The 17945-nt window shown below is 49.7% G+C and overlaps 1 protein-coding gene across 2 annotated transcripts in view; it reads left to right on the forward strand.

Moving 5' to 3' along the window:
- The first annotated feature begins 10645 nt into the window (after positions 1-10645).
- Positions 10646-17945, forward strand: part of ARFGAP3 (ADP ribosylation factor GTPase activating protein 3) — a 50829-nt gene continuing 43529 nt past the window's right edge. For both annotated transcript variants that reach the window (XM_060112261.1, XM_060112260.1), the window contains exons 1-2: positions 10646-10817; positions 15907-16025. In XM_060112261.1, the coding sequence (XP_059968244.1) occupies positions 10749-10817; positions 15907-16025 (188 nt within the window). In that variant the 5' untranslated portion in view covers positions 10646-10748. The remainder of the gene's footprint in view (positions 10818-15906; positions 16026-17945) is intronic.

A 17945-nucleotide genomic window follows, 5' to 3' on the forward strand; every position in this document is an offset into this window, starting at 1 on the left:
ATCCCTGAAGAGCCCTCCACCCTCACCCTCGGGGTTGACCTGAGTCGAAAGGAGGCCAGGGCAAAGCGGGAAAGGAGAGATGTGAGGGCTGCCGGACTCACTAACGTCGGTCAGGCTGCCAGAGAAGCGCCCCATCTGGGCACCAGGCCCTCACTGGGGTGCAGGAGTGAGGGGGTAGCCGCCACGCCAGTGTTAAACTTTGCCAGCTCATTAAGGGGCAAGGATGAATCTGTCATCTGCCACCTGGTCTGATGGTGATGGGGCCCCTGCTCTCCACTTCTGAGGAGGAGCTGGAGCCCATCGCAGCTGCCTGCTGCCTAGGGCAGTGACCAGCTTCTGCCTCGCCAGCCCCAGGCTCCTCCGAGAGACAAGCTGGGCCAGAGCAGAAGGGAGGGGTCAGAGCAGGCACCCAGTCCCGTCTCCTGAGCTGGGCCTGCTGGGCCAGCCAGTCCTGGGCTTTTGGTGAGCTCATGTACTGTGATGCCAGTGCATGGGGGAGGCTGGAGTCACCCCACTTTGCAGAAGACACAGAAGCCTGGAAACTCAAGTCCAGTGACTTGCCCAAGGTCCTGTGACAGAACCGTGATTCAAACCCACATCTGCAGGATTCTCGAGGGCAAGCCCGTCCTCGCTTCCTCCACTGGCAGATAAAGAACAAGGTGGGTGAGCAGGAGGAACCCTCAAAAGTCAGGCCGAAACAACCGCTGCTCGGCGAGGCCCTTTTCTCAGCTTCCTGTATCCTCAAGAGTTCCTGCAAGGAAGCCTGAAAGGCCCACACTGCCCACCTGCCCTCTCCTGTCCTGGCCCTCAGGGTGAGCCTGGAAACCTTAACTCGCTCCTGGGCCTCATCTTCTCAGGCCAGAGTGATACCTGCCTCCCCGGGTGGGGGTTAGCATAAAGTGGGGAAAGGCCACAGGTGCTCAGGAGATGATAACTTTTGCCATGATAATGCGTGACACCTCATCCTCCTCGTCCCCGGTCAGGACCCTCTGGCATCCTTGGCTGCCCCTCCCACGCCCTCCGTGCTGGGCCACTGAGCCCTCTTTGCCTTTCTGTCCTTCCCCACCCCCATAGCCACTGCCTGGGCCAAGCTGCCCCTTCTCCCCCTGGATCACTGCTGCATTCACACCACCCTCAGGGGTCCCCAGGGCCCTCAGCAGCCCACCCCACTTCCGTCAGCAGGGCGGGGGGGAGTATTTCCTCTCTAAGCCCCCCAGTAATGCCCAGAGGGCAAGTGACCTCTGGCCTAGTGACCTGGGCAGGGATCTGATGCTGCCACAGTACGAGCTAAAACACTGGGTCTTCTGAAGTCCCTGCAGATGGAGGACAGGGCTGGCCTCAGTGTCCCAGGCTTCCCTGCAGGGCCCTATCCACCTGAACACAGGCAGGCCGGTCCCCTTGCCTGGACTGGCCTTCTCCGGGAGGCCTGTGGATCTGGGCTGTGCCAATGCCTCAAGTCCTAGGGGGCAGGCTTGGGGGGCCGCTTGCCACCCATGGGATAGGGGTGTGGGAAGCTGAGGCACCCTTCCTTGTTCCTGGGGCAACTGAGGCCAAGTGAGGGTCAGGAGTGACGCGCCTGTGGCCACAGAGCAAGTGGCTGGAGGAGCTGAGCCAGGTCTGACCCCGAGTAGTCCCTCCTGGCAGGCAGTTTGCTCCCTCCCTCCCTATTTTCTGTTCCTGGGCTGTATTCATTCATTCGTTCAAGCATTTCTTGAGCACCTGCTGTGTGCAAGACTCGGTGGTGCCAGGACAGACATGAGGAAGGGCCCACGTTTGCCTTCAGGGGACTCCAGAGATCAGGGACAGACGGAGTCACTGTGATACTGGCCACAGTGGCCAGAGAGGAGGGGGCAGGATGGTCTCCTGAGTGTGCATGGTGGATTCTGGAGGTCAGCCTACAAGTCTCAGGAAATGTGGACAAACAGGGCCTCCCAACCCAGCTCCAAGACCCTAAGGGGTGGAGCACTATGGGGTCCTTGAGCTGTTTCCCCCACTTCCAGCGGGAAGTGTCCCCGCCTGGGTGGAGGTCAGGCTGGGCTGTGGGCAGACTGGGGGACCTCCACCCCTGTGGGCCCTGAAGCCCGAGCAGGTGCCTGAGCCTCTCTGAGCTGGGTGTCCAGAAGCGGGAGAACTTGCCAGGTCGGGGCCCTGATCTCAAGGTGTCCTGGAAACTACCTCTCGTCCCCCCACCCCTTCTCACAGCCCCAGCTCTCTCCAGGGTGGCAGCTGCCCTCTCTGCGCCTCTCTGCGCCCCTGCCCAGACACCGGCAGGAGGTGTGTGCCCCTTTCCGGGCCTTAGTTTTCCCCTAGACGGGCCCACAGTGACCTCCGGGCTGGATATCTGTGGGCTCTGGAGGGAGCAAGTAGAAGGGCCGGGCCACAGCGCCTCAATGGACAGAACTGGGGCCCCCTGGTGGAGAGGCCTGCGCCCGGGATAGAAGCAGCTCTGCTGCCCGGGGAAGGACAGACCCAGGTTGAGGTATGAGGCTCATGCCCCACCAGGCAGGGCCACTGCCAAGCACAGGGTCAGAGGAGCCAGGCTGACCCCAGCACTCTTGGGGGACAGGCAGCTTCTCAGCCTGCTGTTTCCAACCAGCCTTGGGCTAAACATGTATCAGCTACATGCCAGGCCCTGTGCTGAGCACATTTCCCTGCAAAGGATCATAGAAATCTCACGATGTATGAGCACCATTTTATAGATGAGGAAACAAACGAGAGAGCTTGAGTGACTTACATCAGGCCACACAGCAAGTCAGGGTAGAGGTGGGGTTTGAACTCCGCTGCCCAACTCTAAACAGCAGATGCTGTTGTCTAAACTGCTGGTTCTCAAACATCTAGAGGGCTTGTTACAACCCAGCTTGCTGGGCCACATTCCAGAGTTTCTGAGTCACCAGGTTGGGGGTGAGGCCCAGGGCTTGCATATCTGACGAGTCCCCAGCTGACGCTGACCCAGGACCACCCTCTGAGCAAGTCAGAGCTGCCCAAAGTACCAGCAATTCCGTGTCCTCCTTGATTTGTTCATACAACCAGCAGATGCTCCTAACCCAGCTCTGGGGACCCAGAGACTTATCAACCACAGTCTGGGCCAAGGAGGTGGGCACAGTATGGGCAAAGAGAGCCCAGGGAGCAAGGGACACAGGCCAGTGTGACCTCCCATCCCTGGCAAGGGGCAGGGAGGGTTAGGAGGCAGCCACGTAGTAGAGGGAGAGGTGCCTCATGAGGGTCGGATGGGCACCTTGTGTCCCTGACCCTCAGTTTCCTCATCTGGAAAATGGGGAAATGGTTCCTATCTTTTCTTTTTCATCATCATTTGGGGTCAAGAATGTGAAAGTGCTTGTTAAAACACACAAATATGAGGCACCTTGTTGTGAAAGTGATCTCATCCCCAAACACCATCCTAACTCAAGCCGATAATAACCAAAGTGTGCAAACCCCAGATGGAGACTCCGGATCCTCCCCAGCCAGAGGCTGGGCGTGAATGCTTCCTCCAAGCCATATATTCATCCATCTCTGAAACTGTACAGAAGAAGTCTGGGTTTTCCACACCAAAATCTGACAAAATATTTTTTTCTTCTCTGAAAATTAATGAGTCTTACAAAGGTGTAAAAACGAAGCCAGTGGTTAAGAGCATGGATTGTGAGGTCATAGTCTCTGCACTCAGACTTGGCTCCAATTGTGGGACCTTACTTAGCTATGTTACCTTGAGCAAAATACTTAATTTCTCCGAGGCTTGGTTTGCTCATCTATAAAATGGCAATAAGAGTAAACATTTGTATTTCACTCTGTGCCAGACCCTGTTCTCAACTCTTTAACATTTACTAATATTTAACAAAGCAGCCCTATGAACTAGGTAAATATTATTATTCCTATTTCTATAGGTAAGGAACCTGAGGCACAGAGAGGTTAGGTAACTTGCCCAAGGTACCATACAGCCAAGCTAGCTAGGTTCAGAAGTGGGTGGTGCAGTGCAGTCCCTGCCCACTAGGCTGTGCTGTTGGACAACGAGGTCGCCTGCCTCAGAGGGCGAGGATGTGCCTGTCCCCAGTGGCGCTCATTAACATACCTACCAGAATGGGAGTTACACCATTTCAGAGACACCGGACCTGAAAGGCCCTCCTCCGTGCTCTGGAGCGCCTCAGTGCCATCACTGGCACGTCTTCTTGCTTAAACAGCAAGCTCCTTGGTGCAGACACTGGGCCTTAATCTTCTCTCTAGCCCCAGTGCTTTGGAGCGAAATTGAAAAGAAAAAATGAAATCAGTTTTGGACCACCCAATAAAAGTCAGATTGGACTATTTTAGACCTCTTCAAATCCTGTGGAAAAGGCTAGGAAATGAAGGAAGGAAGGAACGGATGAACAAATGAACTGCATAAATAACATCACTCTCTGAGGAAAGGATAACTAACACCGGCCGTCAGCGGGCTAAAGCCCTGACATGCAGCATGGCAACCGAAGGCCACAGAAACCCGAGTGCCTGGCCAAGAGGTCTGAGAACAAACAGCCCCAAGCCGGATGACATTTGATCAACAAGGTGAAACTGACTGCAAGCGAACTGTGTACAGCTCTTTGGCCACTTCCTGGTCAAGATTAGCCAGGCTGCTCCTGCCCCTCTATAATAGTTTTCAAATAACAATGTTAATGGCCACTCTGTAGTTGTAAAAGGAACAAAGGTTCAGATGAAAACTTGGAAACTAAGCAAAAGTATTCAGAAAAACATTAAAGTCCCAACATCCAGAGGTAATACTGCTGACATTCTGGTGCATTTTTTCTAGTCTTTTTTCTATACATACACACGTGCCCATGTTTCACTGTCCTTATCATTAATGTGTGTGTTTTTTACAAAATTGGGATCATACTCTAAACGTAGTTTGGTACCCTGCTTCATTCTCTTAATATTTGATCATGAGCATTTTCTCATGTCCCTAAATATGCTTCCACTAAAAATGTTTAATGGCTGCATGACATTCCATGTGTTAGAAGTCTCATATTGCGGAGCACGTCTTTGTTTCCCATCTTTTTTTATTTTTTTAAGGTATAATTTACATATAGTAAAACGCACCCTGCTTAGTGTATAATTTGACGAATGCACATACGTCAGGTAACCACCACCACAAACAAGATATAGAGCTGTCCCCTCACTCTCCAGATTTCTGCCTGGTCCTCTGTAATCAACCCCTCCTTGTATTTCCAGCCCCTGGAAACCACTGATCTGTCTTGTTTCCATAGTTTTGCCTTTTCCAGAATGTCATATGAATGGAATCATACAATATGTAGCTTTTTGTACTTGTCTTATCTTTCACTTCACATAATTCATCTGAGATCCATCCACGTGGTTTCATGGATCAGTTTGTTACTACTTATTGTGGGTAGTTTACATTGAATGAATTTACCATGGTTTGTTAGTCCAAGTGAAGGATATTTGGGTTGTTTCTAGTTTTTGATTACAAATAAATGTGTTATAAACATTCAAGTACAGGTTTTGTGTAAACATAATTTTTCATTTCACTATACAATTATTTTTTATAATATTGTAATGTTGCAAATGTCACAGTAATGAGGATTCTAAATCTTTTATCCCATTAAAGGCAGAAATGGCATCAGCTTTAATTCCTTTTTTTAAAAAAAATAAAGTTATTTATTTTATTTTTGGCTGAGTTGGGTCTTCACTGCTGTGCGCAGGCTTTCTCTAGTTGTGGTGAGTGGGGGCTACTCTTCGTTGCAGCAGTGCACGGGCTTCTTGTCACGATGGCTTCTCTTGTTCTGGAGCACGGGCTCTAGGCGTGTGGGCTTCAGTAGTTGTGGCTCGCGGGCTCTAGAGCACAGGCTCAGTAGTTGTGGCGCACGGGCTTAGTTGCTCCACGGCACGTGGGATCTTCCCGGACCAGGGCTCGAACCCGTGTCCCCTGCATTGGCAGGCGGATTCTTAGCCACTGTGCCACCAGGGAAGTCCTAAATTTCTATTTTTAAAAAATCAATCAAGGGGCTTCCCTGGTGGCGCAGTGGTTAAGAATCTGCCTGCCAATGCAGGGGACATGGGTTCGAGCCCTGGTCCGGGAAGATCCCACGTGCCGTGGAGCAACTAAGCCCATGCGCCACAACTACTGAGCCTACGCTCTAGAGCCTGTGAGCCACAACTATGAGCCCATGTGCCACAACTACTGAAGCCCACACACCTAAAGTCCGTGCTCCGCAGCAAGAGAAGCCACCGCAATGAGAAGCCTGAGCACCACAATGAAGAGTAGCCCCCACTTGCCGCAACTAGAGAAAGCCTGCGTGCAGCAATGAAGACCCAACCCAGCCAAAAATAAATAAATTAATTAATTTTAAAAAAATCAATCAAGGTGAATTCCCTGGAGGTCCAGGAGCTAGGACTCCACTCTTCCACGCAGGGGGCACAGGTTTGATCCCTGGTCAGGGAACTAAGATCCTGCAAGCCACATAGCGCAGCCAAAAAAATGGGGGCGGAGAGGGCATTTGTGAATTCCAGAAGTGTGAAACCAAGCAGGACTCCGCAGGGCCCTCCTGGGTACAAAAGCCCCTCTGTGTCCCCTGTCTCTTGTTTGTGAAAAACGGCTTTAGTCTCCCAGAACTTCCCTGAGTTCCAAAGACCAGACTCAAGCAGCTACTAATCAAGGAAGTGAGGAAATGCAGAAACAAAGGAAAAGCAGTCAAGAAACTAGTTCATCAATAGAGCAGAGTCCTAGTTCCTCCTCATAACAATTGTCATAACAATCTGATGCATCTTTGAGTTGTTCTGCAGAAACTAAGACCCCACGCAGGTGGAGGTTGTTGACTACACACTCACCCCAAGCACATTGACCCCAGACTGGTTGGAACCAGAAGGTTCCTGAAATATCACCCTGTTAACTCACCACCAACCAATCAGAAGAAAGCCCATGAGCTGAAACCCTCACCCCAATGTTGCCTTTAAAACCCATTTCCTGAAAACCATCGAGGAGTTTGGGTCTTGGAGCATGAGCTGCCCATTCTCCTTGCTTGGTGCCTGCAATAAACACTGTGCTTTCCTTCACCACAACCCAGTGTCAGTAAACTGGCTTTGTTGTGCAGCGGGCAAGCAGACCCAAGTTCAGTTTGGTAACAAGTGCACTGCCTGAGCATATACGGATTAGTGGAAATCAGAGAAGACTGGGAATTCCCTGGTGGCCCAGTGGGTAAGACTCCACACTCCCAATGCAGATCCCTGGTCGGGGAACTAGATCTCTCATGTATGCCACAACTAAGAAGCCCGCATGCTGCAACTAAAAGATCCTGCAGGCCGCAACTAAAGATCCCACATGCTGCAACTAAGACCCGGCACAGCCTAAATTAATTAATTAATTAATTAATTAAAAAGGAAAAAAAAAAAAAAAAAGCAGATAAGGTTGCTCATGATTCCATGAGCTCATTTTCAAAAGTATCTGACCTGTACAGAAATGGCATGTCTGAGATAGTGTTCACTTTGTAAGTTGCCTGCCATTCCAGTTCTACAAGGATCAAGCCAATAGCCACTGCAGTCACCCACTGACAGTGTACCTGAGGGGAATTCAGGATGGTGAAAAACAGGAATCATTCTGTCCTTTGGATACTGGCCCTGAGATAGTTAAGATACACAACTAAGGAAAAATTTCAGTAACCCCAGATTCTTATATCTCCCCATACAGAGAAAAGCACTAAAATCATTTACTTGAGATGTCTGTTTTTGTGATTCCCAGTAATCTTTTGACATTCAATTACATGTTTTTTTTCCAGCCCCCCTCCCCAAATTCATATATATCCTGGCTCCTCCCTCACCTCTTTGGAACAGTACATCAAGGCCATCTGAAAGGCTGTCTCCTGGGTTAGAGTCCTCAGGAAGACACTGAATAAATTCAGCTCACAGCTCTTACATTGTGTGTGCGTGTTGTTTTCTTTTTTAAGTCAGCAATTTGTTTTCTTTTCAGCACCAACTAAAGTCCACCAGGGCAAGGATGAGATCTGTGCTTATTCTCACTTTGTGATTCATCATATGACTATGTAAGCATGTCTGGTTTTTCCTAGAGTGGCACTTGGCTTTCAGCAAGCTCCTGTCTGACTGGATGGACTAAATAAACTAAATGTTGTCTCACTTGGCCAGAGCCACACCAGGATATCCCCATAAGACACAGATGGCAAGGACAGTACCCAGGGGGCAACGTGGGCCTGCCTGTTGGCTGGGCCCTTCTTTCGAAGCTCTTCTGTGTTCTATTATGCTCAGATCTGAAGCAATGAATTTCTGCCTACCCTCCTTTGAGAGCAAGAGGATTTCCTACCCTCTTCAGGATTTGGTATTACTAGATTTTGCTTCTACTCCTGGCAGCAATAGATCTTTGCTTGTAGCCTGAGGGAGAGTGAATTTGCTGCTTTTGCTTTCTAAAAGAGAAGGGAAGCGGGTGGGGTTTTGTGCCCGTCCCCCAAAAGTTGGATGCCTGCCCTACCAAGGGGTTTCTCTCTGGTGTCAGAGATCTCTGTCTCCATCTTTCTCATGAAGAAAGATTTCTAATGGAGGTTTATGGAAGAGAGCTTGTGAATGAATGTAAACTCTTCTTGTTTCTGAGGCTCCTAGCTATTCCAAATTGACATGCTAGCCCATGCTTGGCATCTAAGAATTCATTAAAATTTTAACTGATTTCCTCTCGCCCACTTGTATGGCAGCCACCTCTTTCCCCTGTGCTTTGCCAAAGGTGAAAGAGCTCTTTGTTCCAAGTGTGTTTGGAGAGGCTAGGCTCTCTTTGGAATTCAGTTTACTTGGTTGCTTTGCAACCTCAGCTCTCTGATGGGCTCAAGAGAAGTTATGATTTTAAAGGTTATCCAGCCTTTTCTCATTATTATGTTAGGAGTGACGTTCTTTGCAGCTTTCTACATTCTAAGTCCATTCCACGCATCCTTATTGAATGCATACTATGTGCCAGGCTTTGTTCTAGGTGCTGGGGATAGAGAGGTAGATGCAATACATCTGATCTCAAAAAATGTATATTCAGTTGAGGGGAGTATTACACATTATGACATTAGGTGATAATAAGTTCTATGAAGAACGCTTAAGCAGATGATAGAAAAGAGAAAGATGGGTGTACAAATGGTATTTTTTGGGGTGTGTGTGTCCCCTTATGCCTCAACTAGTGTAGATACTGTCTACACTTCATTGCACTTTTTTTCTTCTTCTCAGGGATCTCTATACTGGAGACTGGAGTAGACAATATCCTGAATCTGATATATAACTTGGTAAGAAGATTTCAACTCCAAATAGTAAATGGGACCATCATTCCCATTCCCATCAGAAAGCACCGGACTCATAAACATGCCAGGTATTCTGTGTAGGGTCAAACCCGTACCTAGGGACACAAAGTACAGGGGTATGTATATACTTTTTTTTTTTTTTTTTTTTTTTTTTTTTTTGCGGTACGCGGGCCTCTCACTGTTGTGGCCTCTCCCGCTGCGGAGCACAGGCTCCGGACGCGCAGGCTCAGCGGCCATGGCTCACGGGCCCAGCTGCTCCGCGGCATGTGGGATCTTCCCGGACCGGGGCACGAACCCGTGTCCCCTGCATCGGCAGGCGGACTCTCAAGCACTGCACCACCAGGGAAGCCCGGTATGTATACACTTTGACTCAATACAAGGCAGAACTTTCAGTCACAGCTGAAGCTTACTGTAAAAGTAACTTACTGTTCTGGAAGGTAATACATTTCCCTTCCTTGGAATAGTTCCAACCCTGCAAGCTTCCAACTTCCCTGAGGGCATCTAACCAGACAGGTTGAAAGACCACTGCCAAAGCCTTTGCCAGGGCTTCACTGGGAAGCTGCTCTCCTGCCCTGCTCAGCACTGATTCCCCATCTCTCACCCCACTGTACAGAGGAGCAAACCCAGCTTTAGAGACGTGATCTGACCAACGTCACAGAGCTGGGAAGGAGCTGGCCGGACTGAGCTTGGAGCCAAGGTTTGCATTTGACTCCAAAATCTGTTATCCTTCTCCTGACCCATGACACTTACCTAGTGGCTCCACACCCACTAACGCAAAACAGGCACCTTTCTCCAAGCGTTTAAACCCTCCAGCTAGTAATGTCGGCCGAGGGTAGGAAAGGGCCAGCTTCTTTTCTTGTCTATATTCATCAGATCTGACTGAGCGCCTTTTGCCTCAGGAGAACTGCTGACTCTCTCACTGACATAACCCAAACTGATCCTTTTCGCCATAGGACGCTTCCCACCAGGGCTCAGGCGACTAGAGAAAATCCGGCGCCTGGACTGAGTCCTCGGGTGTGGGGAGCCGGCGGGGAGGCCCTTGCCCCGTAAGTTTCCTCCTTTGTCACTTGCAGTGACAGGATCTGCCGCTCTCACGGGGAGGAGGTGAGAGGACCTTGGCCGAGGAAGCAGTCCGTCAGCCGAAGCGGCGGTGGCTCGATCGGCCGTGCGCGCAGGCACAAACCCGGCCCGGGCCGGGCTTCGCCAGGCACTGCCGGGAGTGGAGGCCCCGCGGAGGCCTGGAGGAGGCGCGCGAGCCTCCTGCGTAGGAACCCGGGCGGGGCCTGAGTGGGCGGAGCCAGGGGCACGGTTAAGCGAGGGCCACCGGGCAGAGTGGCGCGTGCGCTCCGGCAGTGGGCGGGGACATCGAGAGGCCGGGTCTGATCGTCACGGGCAGCCCCGCCCTTCGGCCATCGTCTACCTCCCGGAGGCGGCAACCGCTCTTGCTCTGCCCTTCCCGGTTGGTGGGGCCAGCTGCGCCTCGTTTCTTTGGTGACCATGGGGGACCCCAGCAAGCAGGACATCCTGACCATCTTCAAGCGCCTCCGGTCGGTGCCCACCAACAAGGTAACGGCCGCCGGGCGTGTTCAGGCTTGCTTGGTATCCCTGCCGGCCCCTGCGGGCGGCCCCTGCGGCGCCAGTGGCCGCGGCCGCGGCCGCGGCCGCGGGAGGAGGAGCCGGCCCGGCCTGTGACACGTCGCACTGTGCGGCCGCAACGGCTGGGCCTCGCCTGGGTCCGGACTGTGCGCCGCCCCGCAGCTTCAGCAAGGGAGGGGCGGGGTAGGGGGCGCACCCCAGGGTCCGAGGCAGGGCGGGCACCTGGGAGTTCTGGGGGCGGGAGGCGAGAGCATCTGGGGGTCCCGGGGGCGGACACTTGTGGGCTCCTAACACCGGGCCGGGGAACTTACGGGGGGCGGACGAGGCTTTTGGTGGGGGCGGAGTGGACACGAGTTCCTGAGAGAGCTGGGTGCGAGCTCGAGGGCCCGAGAGAGCGCTGGGGGGCGTACCCGCGGCTCCTGCGACTGGGGGCGGAGACCGCAGGCCACCTATGACCCAGCCGGGAAGCATGCGCCGGGCCAGAAACTCCAGCTGGTAGCGCTGGGCGCTCGGGGAAGCTCGGCTCGCCCCCTCCCCGCCTCCGAGCTCACCTCTGAAGCTCCTCAGGGAAACTGTGTCCTCTGGTGGCAGCCTCAGTTTGCCTGTTTGATAAAGCTGCTAAGTGATCACTGCTAAAAGGCTTCGCGCTCTTGTCTCTTGCTAAGAAAGCCCACCACAGACCCCTTTCCCTTCCTTCTCTTTTGTCTCTCTCTTTGGAGATGGGGGTTTTCCTTTTTTTTTTTTTGTCATCTCCAGAGACTGTCCCTTCCCCCCACCCATGACTCTTACAACTTATCGCTACTGGCTGGAGATGTTGTGGTGACACATCGGGCTAAAGTGACACCCTCCGCTGAGGATCACAGGTCAGAGTGGAACCTGGACAGTGCAAAGGGCCGTCGTGTCAGCGTGGACTCTGTGTAACTCTGTGTAAAACTCTGGTTTTACAAAACTTAGATGTCTTTGTTTTAGGTCTAGGTGGAGGGGAGCCCATGTTTTTACAGCCTAAGAGAAGTGAGCAAGGAAACAGTTTATTGGAGGTGATATCTGATGAACGTAGGAAAGTCAGGAGGGGAAAGGTTCCAGGAATGCTCCAGTGCCGATTTCTTTGCTATTTTCTTGATTTTCAAATTTAGGTTAATCTGTTTATAAAGAGGCGTTGATGTAAACTAGAGCAGATTAGGATCTGCATTTAGCAGTGTGGAAACTATACATTTTTTGGTCTGCTTTATCTCAGAAACCCAACATATGTTCTCTTTGACTGAATTCATCAAAAGATGCCCTTTTAAATAAGAAGTCAGTGTCTTTATACCAAGAGCACTTTTGAGGGACACGTGTGGGCTTGCTTGTAAATTGTTATCCAGACCCTGGGACTTCCTAACTGTCAACTTGGCCAGGTTACTTGACTACTTTGTGCCTTATTTTCCTCATCTGAAAATGGGGCATGAACTAGATCTAATTCAGAGAGTTACTGTGAGGATTAAATGAGAAAATCCAAGAAAAGCACTTAGAGCAGTACCTGTATATACTGGCCCTCGATACATGTCAGCAATTTTTTGTTGTTATTATTTTTTTAATTATGAACAACACACTTGTAGAAAATTTTATATTCTGTAGTAGGATTCATAAAAGCATTGAACAAAAATATTTTCTGGTAGTGTTCCACAGTATTGGGCTACATTTTTTTTTTTTTTTTTTTTTTTTTTTGCAGTACGCGGGCTTCTCACTGTTGTGGCCTCTCCCGTTGCGGAGCACAGGCTCCGGACGCGCAGGCTCAGCGGCCATGGCTCACGGGCCCAGCCGCTCCGCGGCATGTGGGATCTTCCCGGACTGGGGCACGAACCCGTGTCCCCTGCATCGGCAGGCTGACTCTCAACCACTGCGCCACCAGGGAAGCCCTGTGCTACATTTCTTGATTAAGACTTTTTATTTGATTGTTAATAAGAAACCATTACCTAAGCAAAGATGAAAACTTTTAGTTTTAATGATGTGGAAGAGTTAATAAGCATTTTTAAAATGAGATGATTAAAAAGAGCCCTAAGACACACAAGACAAGAAAGTACTTAAAGAAAAACACCTCGGTTTACTTTTAGAATGTGGTGTCCAATTCTCCCTCTCATGTGTGATGAATCTTTACTCTGGATCAAAGGTTTTAACTCAAAGGGTCAGTTTTCTAGTTTGTGAAATCCTCCCTTGTCTCTGCTGTTCCCTTAGTGTTATATTGATTGTTTGAGTTATTCAGCAAATATTCATTCAGCAAATACCGGTTAAGCACCTGCAGCGTGCCGGGCACTGCAGAGCACTGAGGATGTACTGATGGAAGAAGAGACAGGCTCCTGCCTTCAGAAAGCAGATGGTCTGTCTAGTGCCTGGAGGACAGATAAAGGGCTGCCTGGCGGGGTAAGAGGCAGTGTAGTGAAGGGGTGATGAGTGAGCTCCGGAGCAGACTGCCTGGGGTCCAGTGCCTGTGATACCAGATCTTAGCTATGACACTTAACTTCATGTTTCCTTAGTTTTCTCTAACTAAGAGGATGAAAACTGGCGCTATCTACTCTGCAGGGAACTTGAAATGTGCAAAGTGAACATGCAGGGCCCTTGTTTCAAAAGTACTAAGAATTTCAAGATGAGACAACAGAGCATTAACCACCCATGGGCCCTTCTGTGTGCAGTGGCCTGTGTGACTGCGTCCATCACCCACAGGCCCGGAAGCTGGCCCAGATGGGCATAAGAACAGTACCTTCTTGTAGGGTTGTTATCAAGATTCCGTTGGCCAACAACAGTGCCTGACATGGAGCAAACACTCAATATTAGCTGTGATTTCTATAGTAATTATTCTCACCATGTGGCAAAAAAAATTGTTCGTCCAAAACTACTTTTTATCACCATAAGAACTGATATTCTGCTTAGAAAACCATATCTCCACTTTGGTTTAGGATTACCCATCAAAACAAAATGGAGTCCCTGCTCCAACAGAGAGCCAGACTTGGATTTCGAACTGCCCTCTGACCTCAGATCCCACAGGCCCCAGTCTCGGCTCGTGAGCTCTTCCACCACCTGCATTTGCATTTGGTGCCTACTTTGTGCCAGGCTCAGTGCTCAGCGCTCAGCTCAGGTGAACAAGGCCCCAGCCCTCACAGAGCTACATTCTGCAATTCCTCATCTTTTTTTTGTTTTCAGGAGAAAGAAGGATGATTTATTTATTTATTTATTTTTGGCTGCCTTGGGTCTTCGTTTGCTGCGTGCAGGCTTTCTCTAGTTGTGGCGAGCAGTACACGGGCTTCTCATTGCGGCGGCTTCTCTTGTTGCAGAGCACAGGCTCTAGGCCCATGGGCTCAGTAGTTGTGGCTCGCAGGCTCTAGAGCGCAGGCTCAGTAGCTGTGGCGCACGGGCTTAGTTGCTCCGTGGCATGTGGGATCTTCCCGGACCGGGCACGAACCCACGTCCCCTGCATCGGCAGGCGGACTCTCAACCGCTGCGCCACCAGGGAAGCCTATTCGTGGAGTTTTTACCACTCCGTTGTGCTGATGTTAATTAATTACAAATATTAATTTCATGACAAGCACTGTGTATTTTAAAGTACTTTTGTGTCCTGTTATCAGATGAAGAACGTTTGACTTCAGTGTTGAGGGGGCTGGTGCTAATTTTTGAGCTGGTAATAAGTTTTATAAGTTGTTCATTTGATTAACACATATTTCCTGAATGCTTTGTATGGGTAGATCACTATTTTTCAGGCTCTGTGGGAGATGAAAAAACACACAGAAAACATTTATTGAGCGTTAGCCACGTCCGAGCTCTGTGCAGAAGCAGAAGGAAGGCGAGGTGAGGGAAGGGCCCCCGACGCTGCAGGAGCTCCAAGCTGTGAAGGAGGGGGCCCACTCCTTGGACGTGAGCTGTGTGTCTGAGTAATAACAGTGACCTGGACAGAGTGGAGGGGGCAGAGGTCATGAAGGACACGGCATTTCACGCAGGAACAGCTCTCTCTATTAGCATCTATTGCGGAGCTCAGCATCTTAAAACAACAAACACAAGTTGTCTCACACAGGTTCTGAGGGCCAGGAACCTGGGGGTGGCTCAGTTAGCTAAAATATAGTTTTATTTTTTCTGGAAAACAATTCAAAACAAGTCTATTATTTGTGGAATTTTTAACTGTCCTGTTGTCCTGGCTCTAATTACTCATAAGTATTCATTTCCACGACAAGCACTGTGTATTCTAAAGTACGTTTGTGCTCGTGTTATCAGGTGAAGAATGTTGACTTTAGTCAGTGCTACGGAAGGAAGGCTCAGGGCTTCTCAGGAGGCTGCAATCACCGAAGGCTGGGGCCTCCACTCCAAGCTCATCCACGTGGTGGTCAGCTGGCCTCCGCTCCTCACTGGCTGTTGGACTAAAGGCCTCAGTTCCTCTCCACGTGGCTCTCTCCACTGGGTGACCCCCTGCCATTTGGTAGAGAGCCACTGCCCAGGGAACAGTAAGGCCTTGGGCATTTCCAGCAGGGGACATCCCTGTCTAGTGTTCATTCATGTGACTGGTAGGAACCCTGTTGACGCTTCATGCGTGAGTCATATTTGAGACAATAAACACATCTAAGTTCTCTTCACTACGCATACTATGTACTATTATAATAGATATGCAAAAATATATAACTTACATAATTAATGCATTATATTAATAGTCTATTGATAAATAATTATATAATACAGTAACATTATTATAATAATAAAAGAAATAGAAATTTGAGGTTTCAAAAAAAATCTAGGTGAGATATTTTCTAATAACCAGTTTGTTTATCTATTCTTCTTCTTTTTTTTTTTTTTTTTTTTGCCGTACCGTGCAGCTTGTGGGATCTTAGTTCCCCCACCAGGGGTTGAACCTGGGCTCGAACCTGGGCTCTGGCAGTGAAAATGCTGAGTCCTAACCACTGGACTGCCAGGGAATTCCCTCTAATAATCAGTTTAAATTGTAAAGATTAAGCAGCTTTCAAGCCAAATCCTGTATTGTCCTATAGGATGGCTCATTTGGCTAGTAAGAATCGATGAATAACTGAATTTTGAAATTTTCTTTCAGGTGTGTTTTGACTGTGGTGCCAAGAATCCCAGCTGGGCCAGCATCACTTACGGGGTGTTCCTGTGCATCGACTGCTCGGGGTCACACCGGTCGTTTGGTGTCCACCTGAGTTTTATTCGGTAAGGGGACCTTTCCTCACTGGGGGTGGGAGTGATTACCTTGTTACGTGGGTCTCTCTCCCCTTTTCCTTTATGTTTGCTTTGACGTCAAGTAAAATGAGAGGTTGGTTATGAGTCATGGAGATTTAAATCTTATGTAATTGAGTAAACTCGGAAAATGAGTTATTTTCTACTTGGTCGCTGTGCTGTAGAGCTTGGTGTGAGAGGAAGCGGTGTTGAAGCCACAGTCAGAACAGAAGGCTTGAGGCAGCATCTCCTTTTCCTTTCTTGTCTCTGAGAATTAGCAGCACACAGGAGTCTTGCTCTGATGCCTCCTGGGGGAAGGGGTCTCTGTCGCTCCTCCAGGTGGAGAGTCACTGCAGGTGGCGGGAGACCCTCGTCAGATCAGGACTGCGCTCCCAGCAAAATCCGGCAGCTCAGCCTCCAAGGACACTTATAGCAGAGCCTGAGGGAATGATTTTTGCATGAATTTTAGTGGCAATTTCAAATGTTTGCGATGTGAAAGACGTGGGCTGCCTGGGCCCCTCTGGCTGGTCCCTGTCTCTGCTCTGACCTCTTGGTAGTAGCCTCTCTGGGGCCTTTGTGGCCATCAGAGAAAGATGCCCCCTCTGGACACAGTCCCACAGTCCAGTAGGAGGCTGAAAGTTCAGGTGCACCCCTGAGCAGTCGTGGCTCAGATCTCTGTACGGCTGGCCTCCCCAGGTCAGTTCACCTATTTCCCTGCCAGTTCTTTTTCCAGGGAAGGAGCCAGCTAGGCAGGCAGGCTGTTTGAAATCATGGCAAGCAGTTTTATTTTATATTATGACTTAGGGAATACTGATTCTGCAGTGTGATTACCATAAAGAGCATTTGTTCCTGTAGGGTAAAATCTATGATAATTTATAACAAGATATTTGTATCCGGCGCAAAAACTATATAGTAATAATAAAAACATAACTTTCTTTCTTTTTTTTTTAAACATTTATTTATTTATTTTTGGCTACGTTGGGTCTTCGTTGCTGCGTGCAGGCTTTCTCTAGTTGCGGCGAGTGGGGGCTCCTCTTCATTGCGGTGCGCAGGCTTCTCATTGTGGTGGCTTCTCTTGTTGTGGAGCACGGGCTCTAGGCGTGCGGGCTTCAGTAGTTGTGACTCGCGGGCTCTAGAGCGCAGGCTCAGTAGTTGTGGCGCACGGGCTTTGTTGCTCCGCGGCATGTGGAATCTTCCTGGACCAGGGCTCGAACCCCTGTCCCCTGCATTGGCAGGCAGATTCTTAACCACTGTGCCACCAGGGAAGTCCCCATAACTTTCTTTTTAATGTATTAACTGAAAAAAACTTTATGTACTTTCCTGAGTTCTTTTTTTCAGAAATCAATTTATCAAAGCAGAATGGGCTAAATATTATAGCCATAGAACTCCAAAGGTCATGATTTAGAAAAGGGAATTCTCTTGGGTGTTCTTACTACTTCCAGAATATCTATCAGTTTCCTGTCTTCTTTTTTCTTAGATGCTGGACCCAGGATATTTTTAATACACTCTCCTGACCTTGTCTCTTTTTGAAATGTGGAGGCATTTGGTTGCCAGGGCAAGTTTATTCTTCATGTACTTTTTCCCCCAGGTCAGTTGTCACCAGTTAGCACATGGTGACCCACTCTGTCCAGAGGCCGCGATGCCTAGACCGAGGCAATGCGTAGTTTGTTGTCTTCCTTTCTCTCGTACTGTGCTCTTTCCCTCTTCCTCTCTGCGAGGTCCCGCCCATCAGAACCTGGCCCTCCCTTTTCCTCACCACTACAGCACAACACCAGTTTAAACCATTCCAGGAAATCAGGTGGTTTTCTGATGTGTTCCCCAGCTGAGGGAAGGGCTGCCTGAGAGCCTGATGAGGCTGGACAGCAGGGCCTGTTTGGGATGTTGCAAGTTTAATCACTACCCTTTTAAAAGTTA

Source organism: Mesoplodon densirostris, chromosome 11, assembly GCF_025265405.1.
Source record: "Mesoplodon densirostris isolate mMesDen1 chromosome 11, mMesDen1 primary haplotype, whole genome shotgun sequence".
NCBI lineage: Eukaryota > Metazoa > Chordata > Mammalia > Artiodactyla > Ziphiidae > Mesoplodon > Mesoplodon densirostris.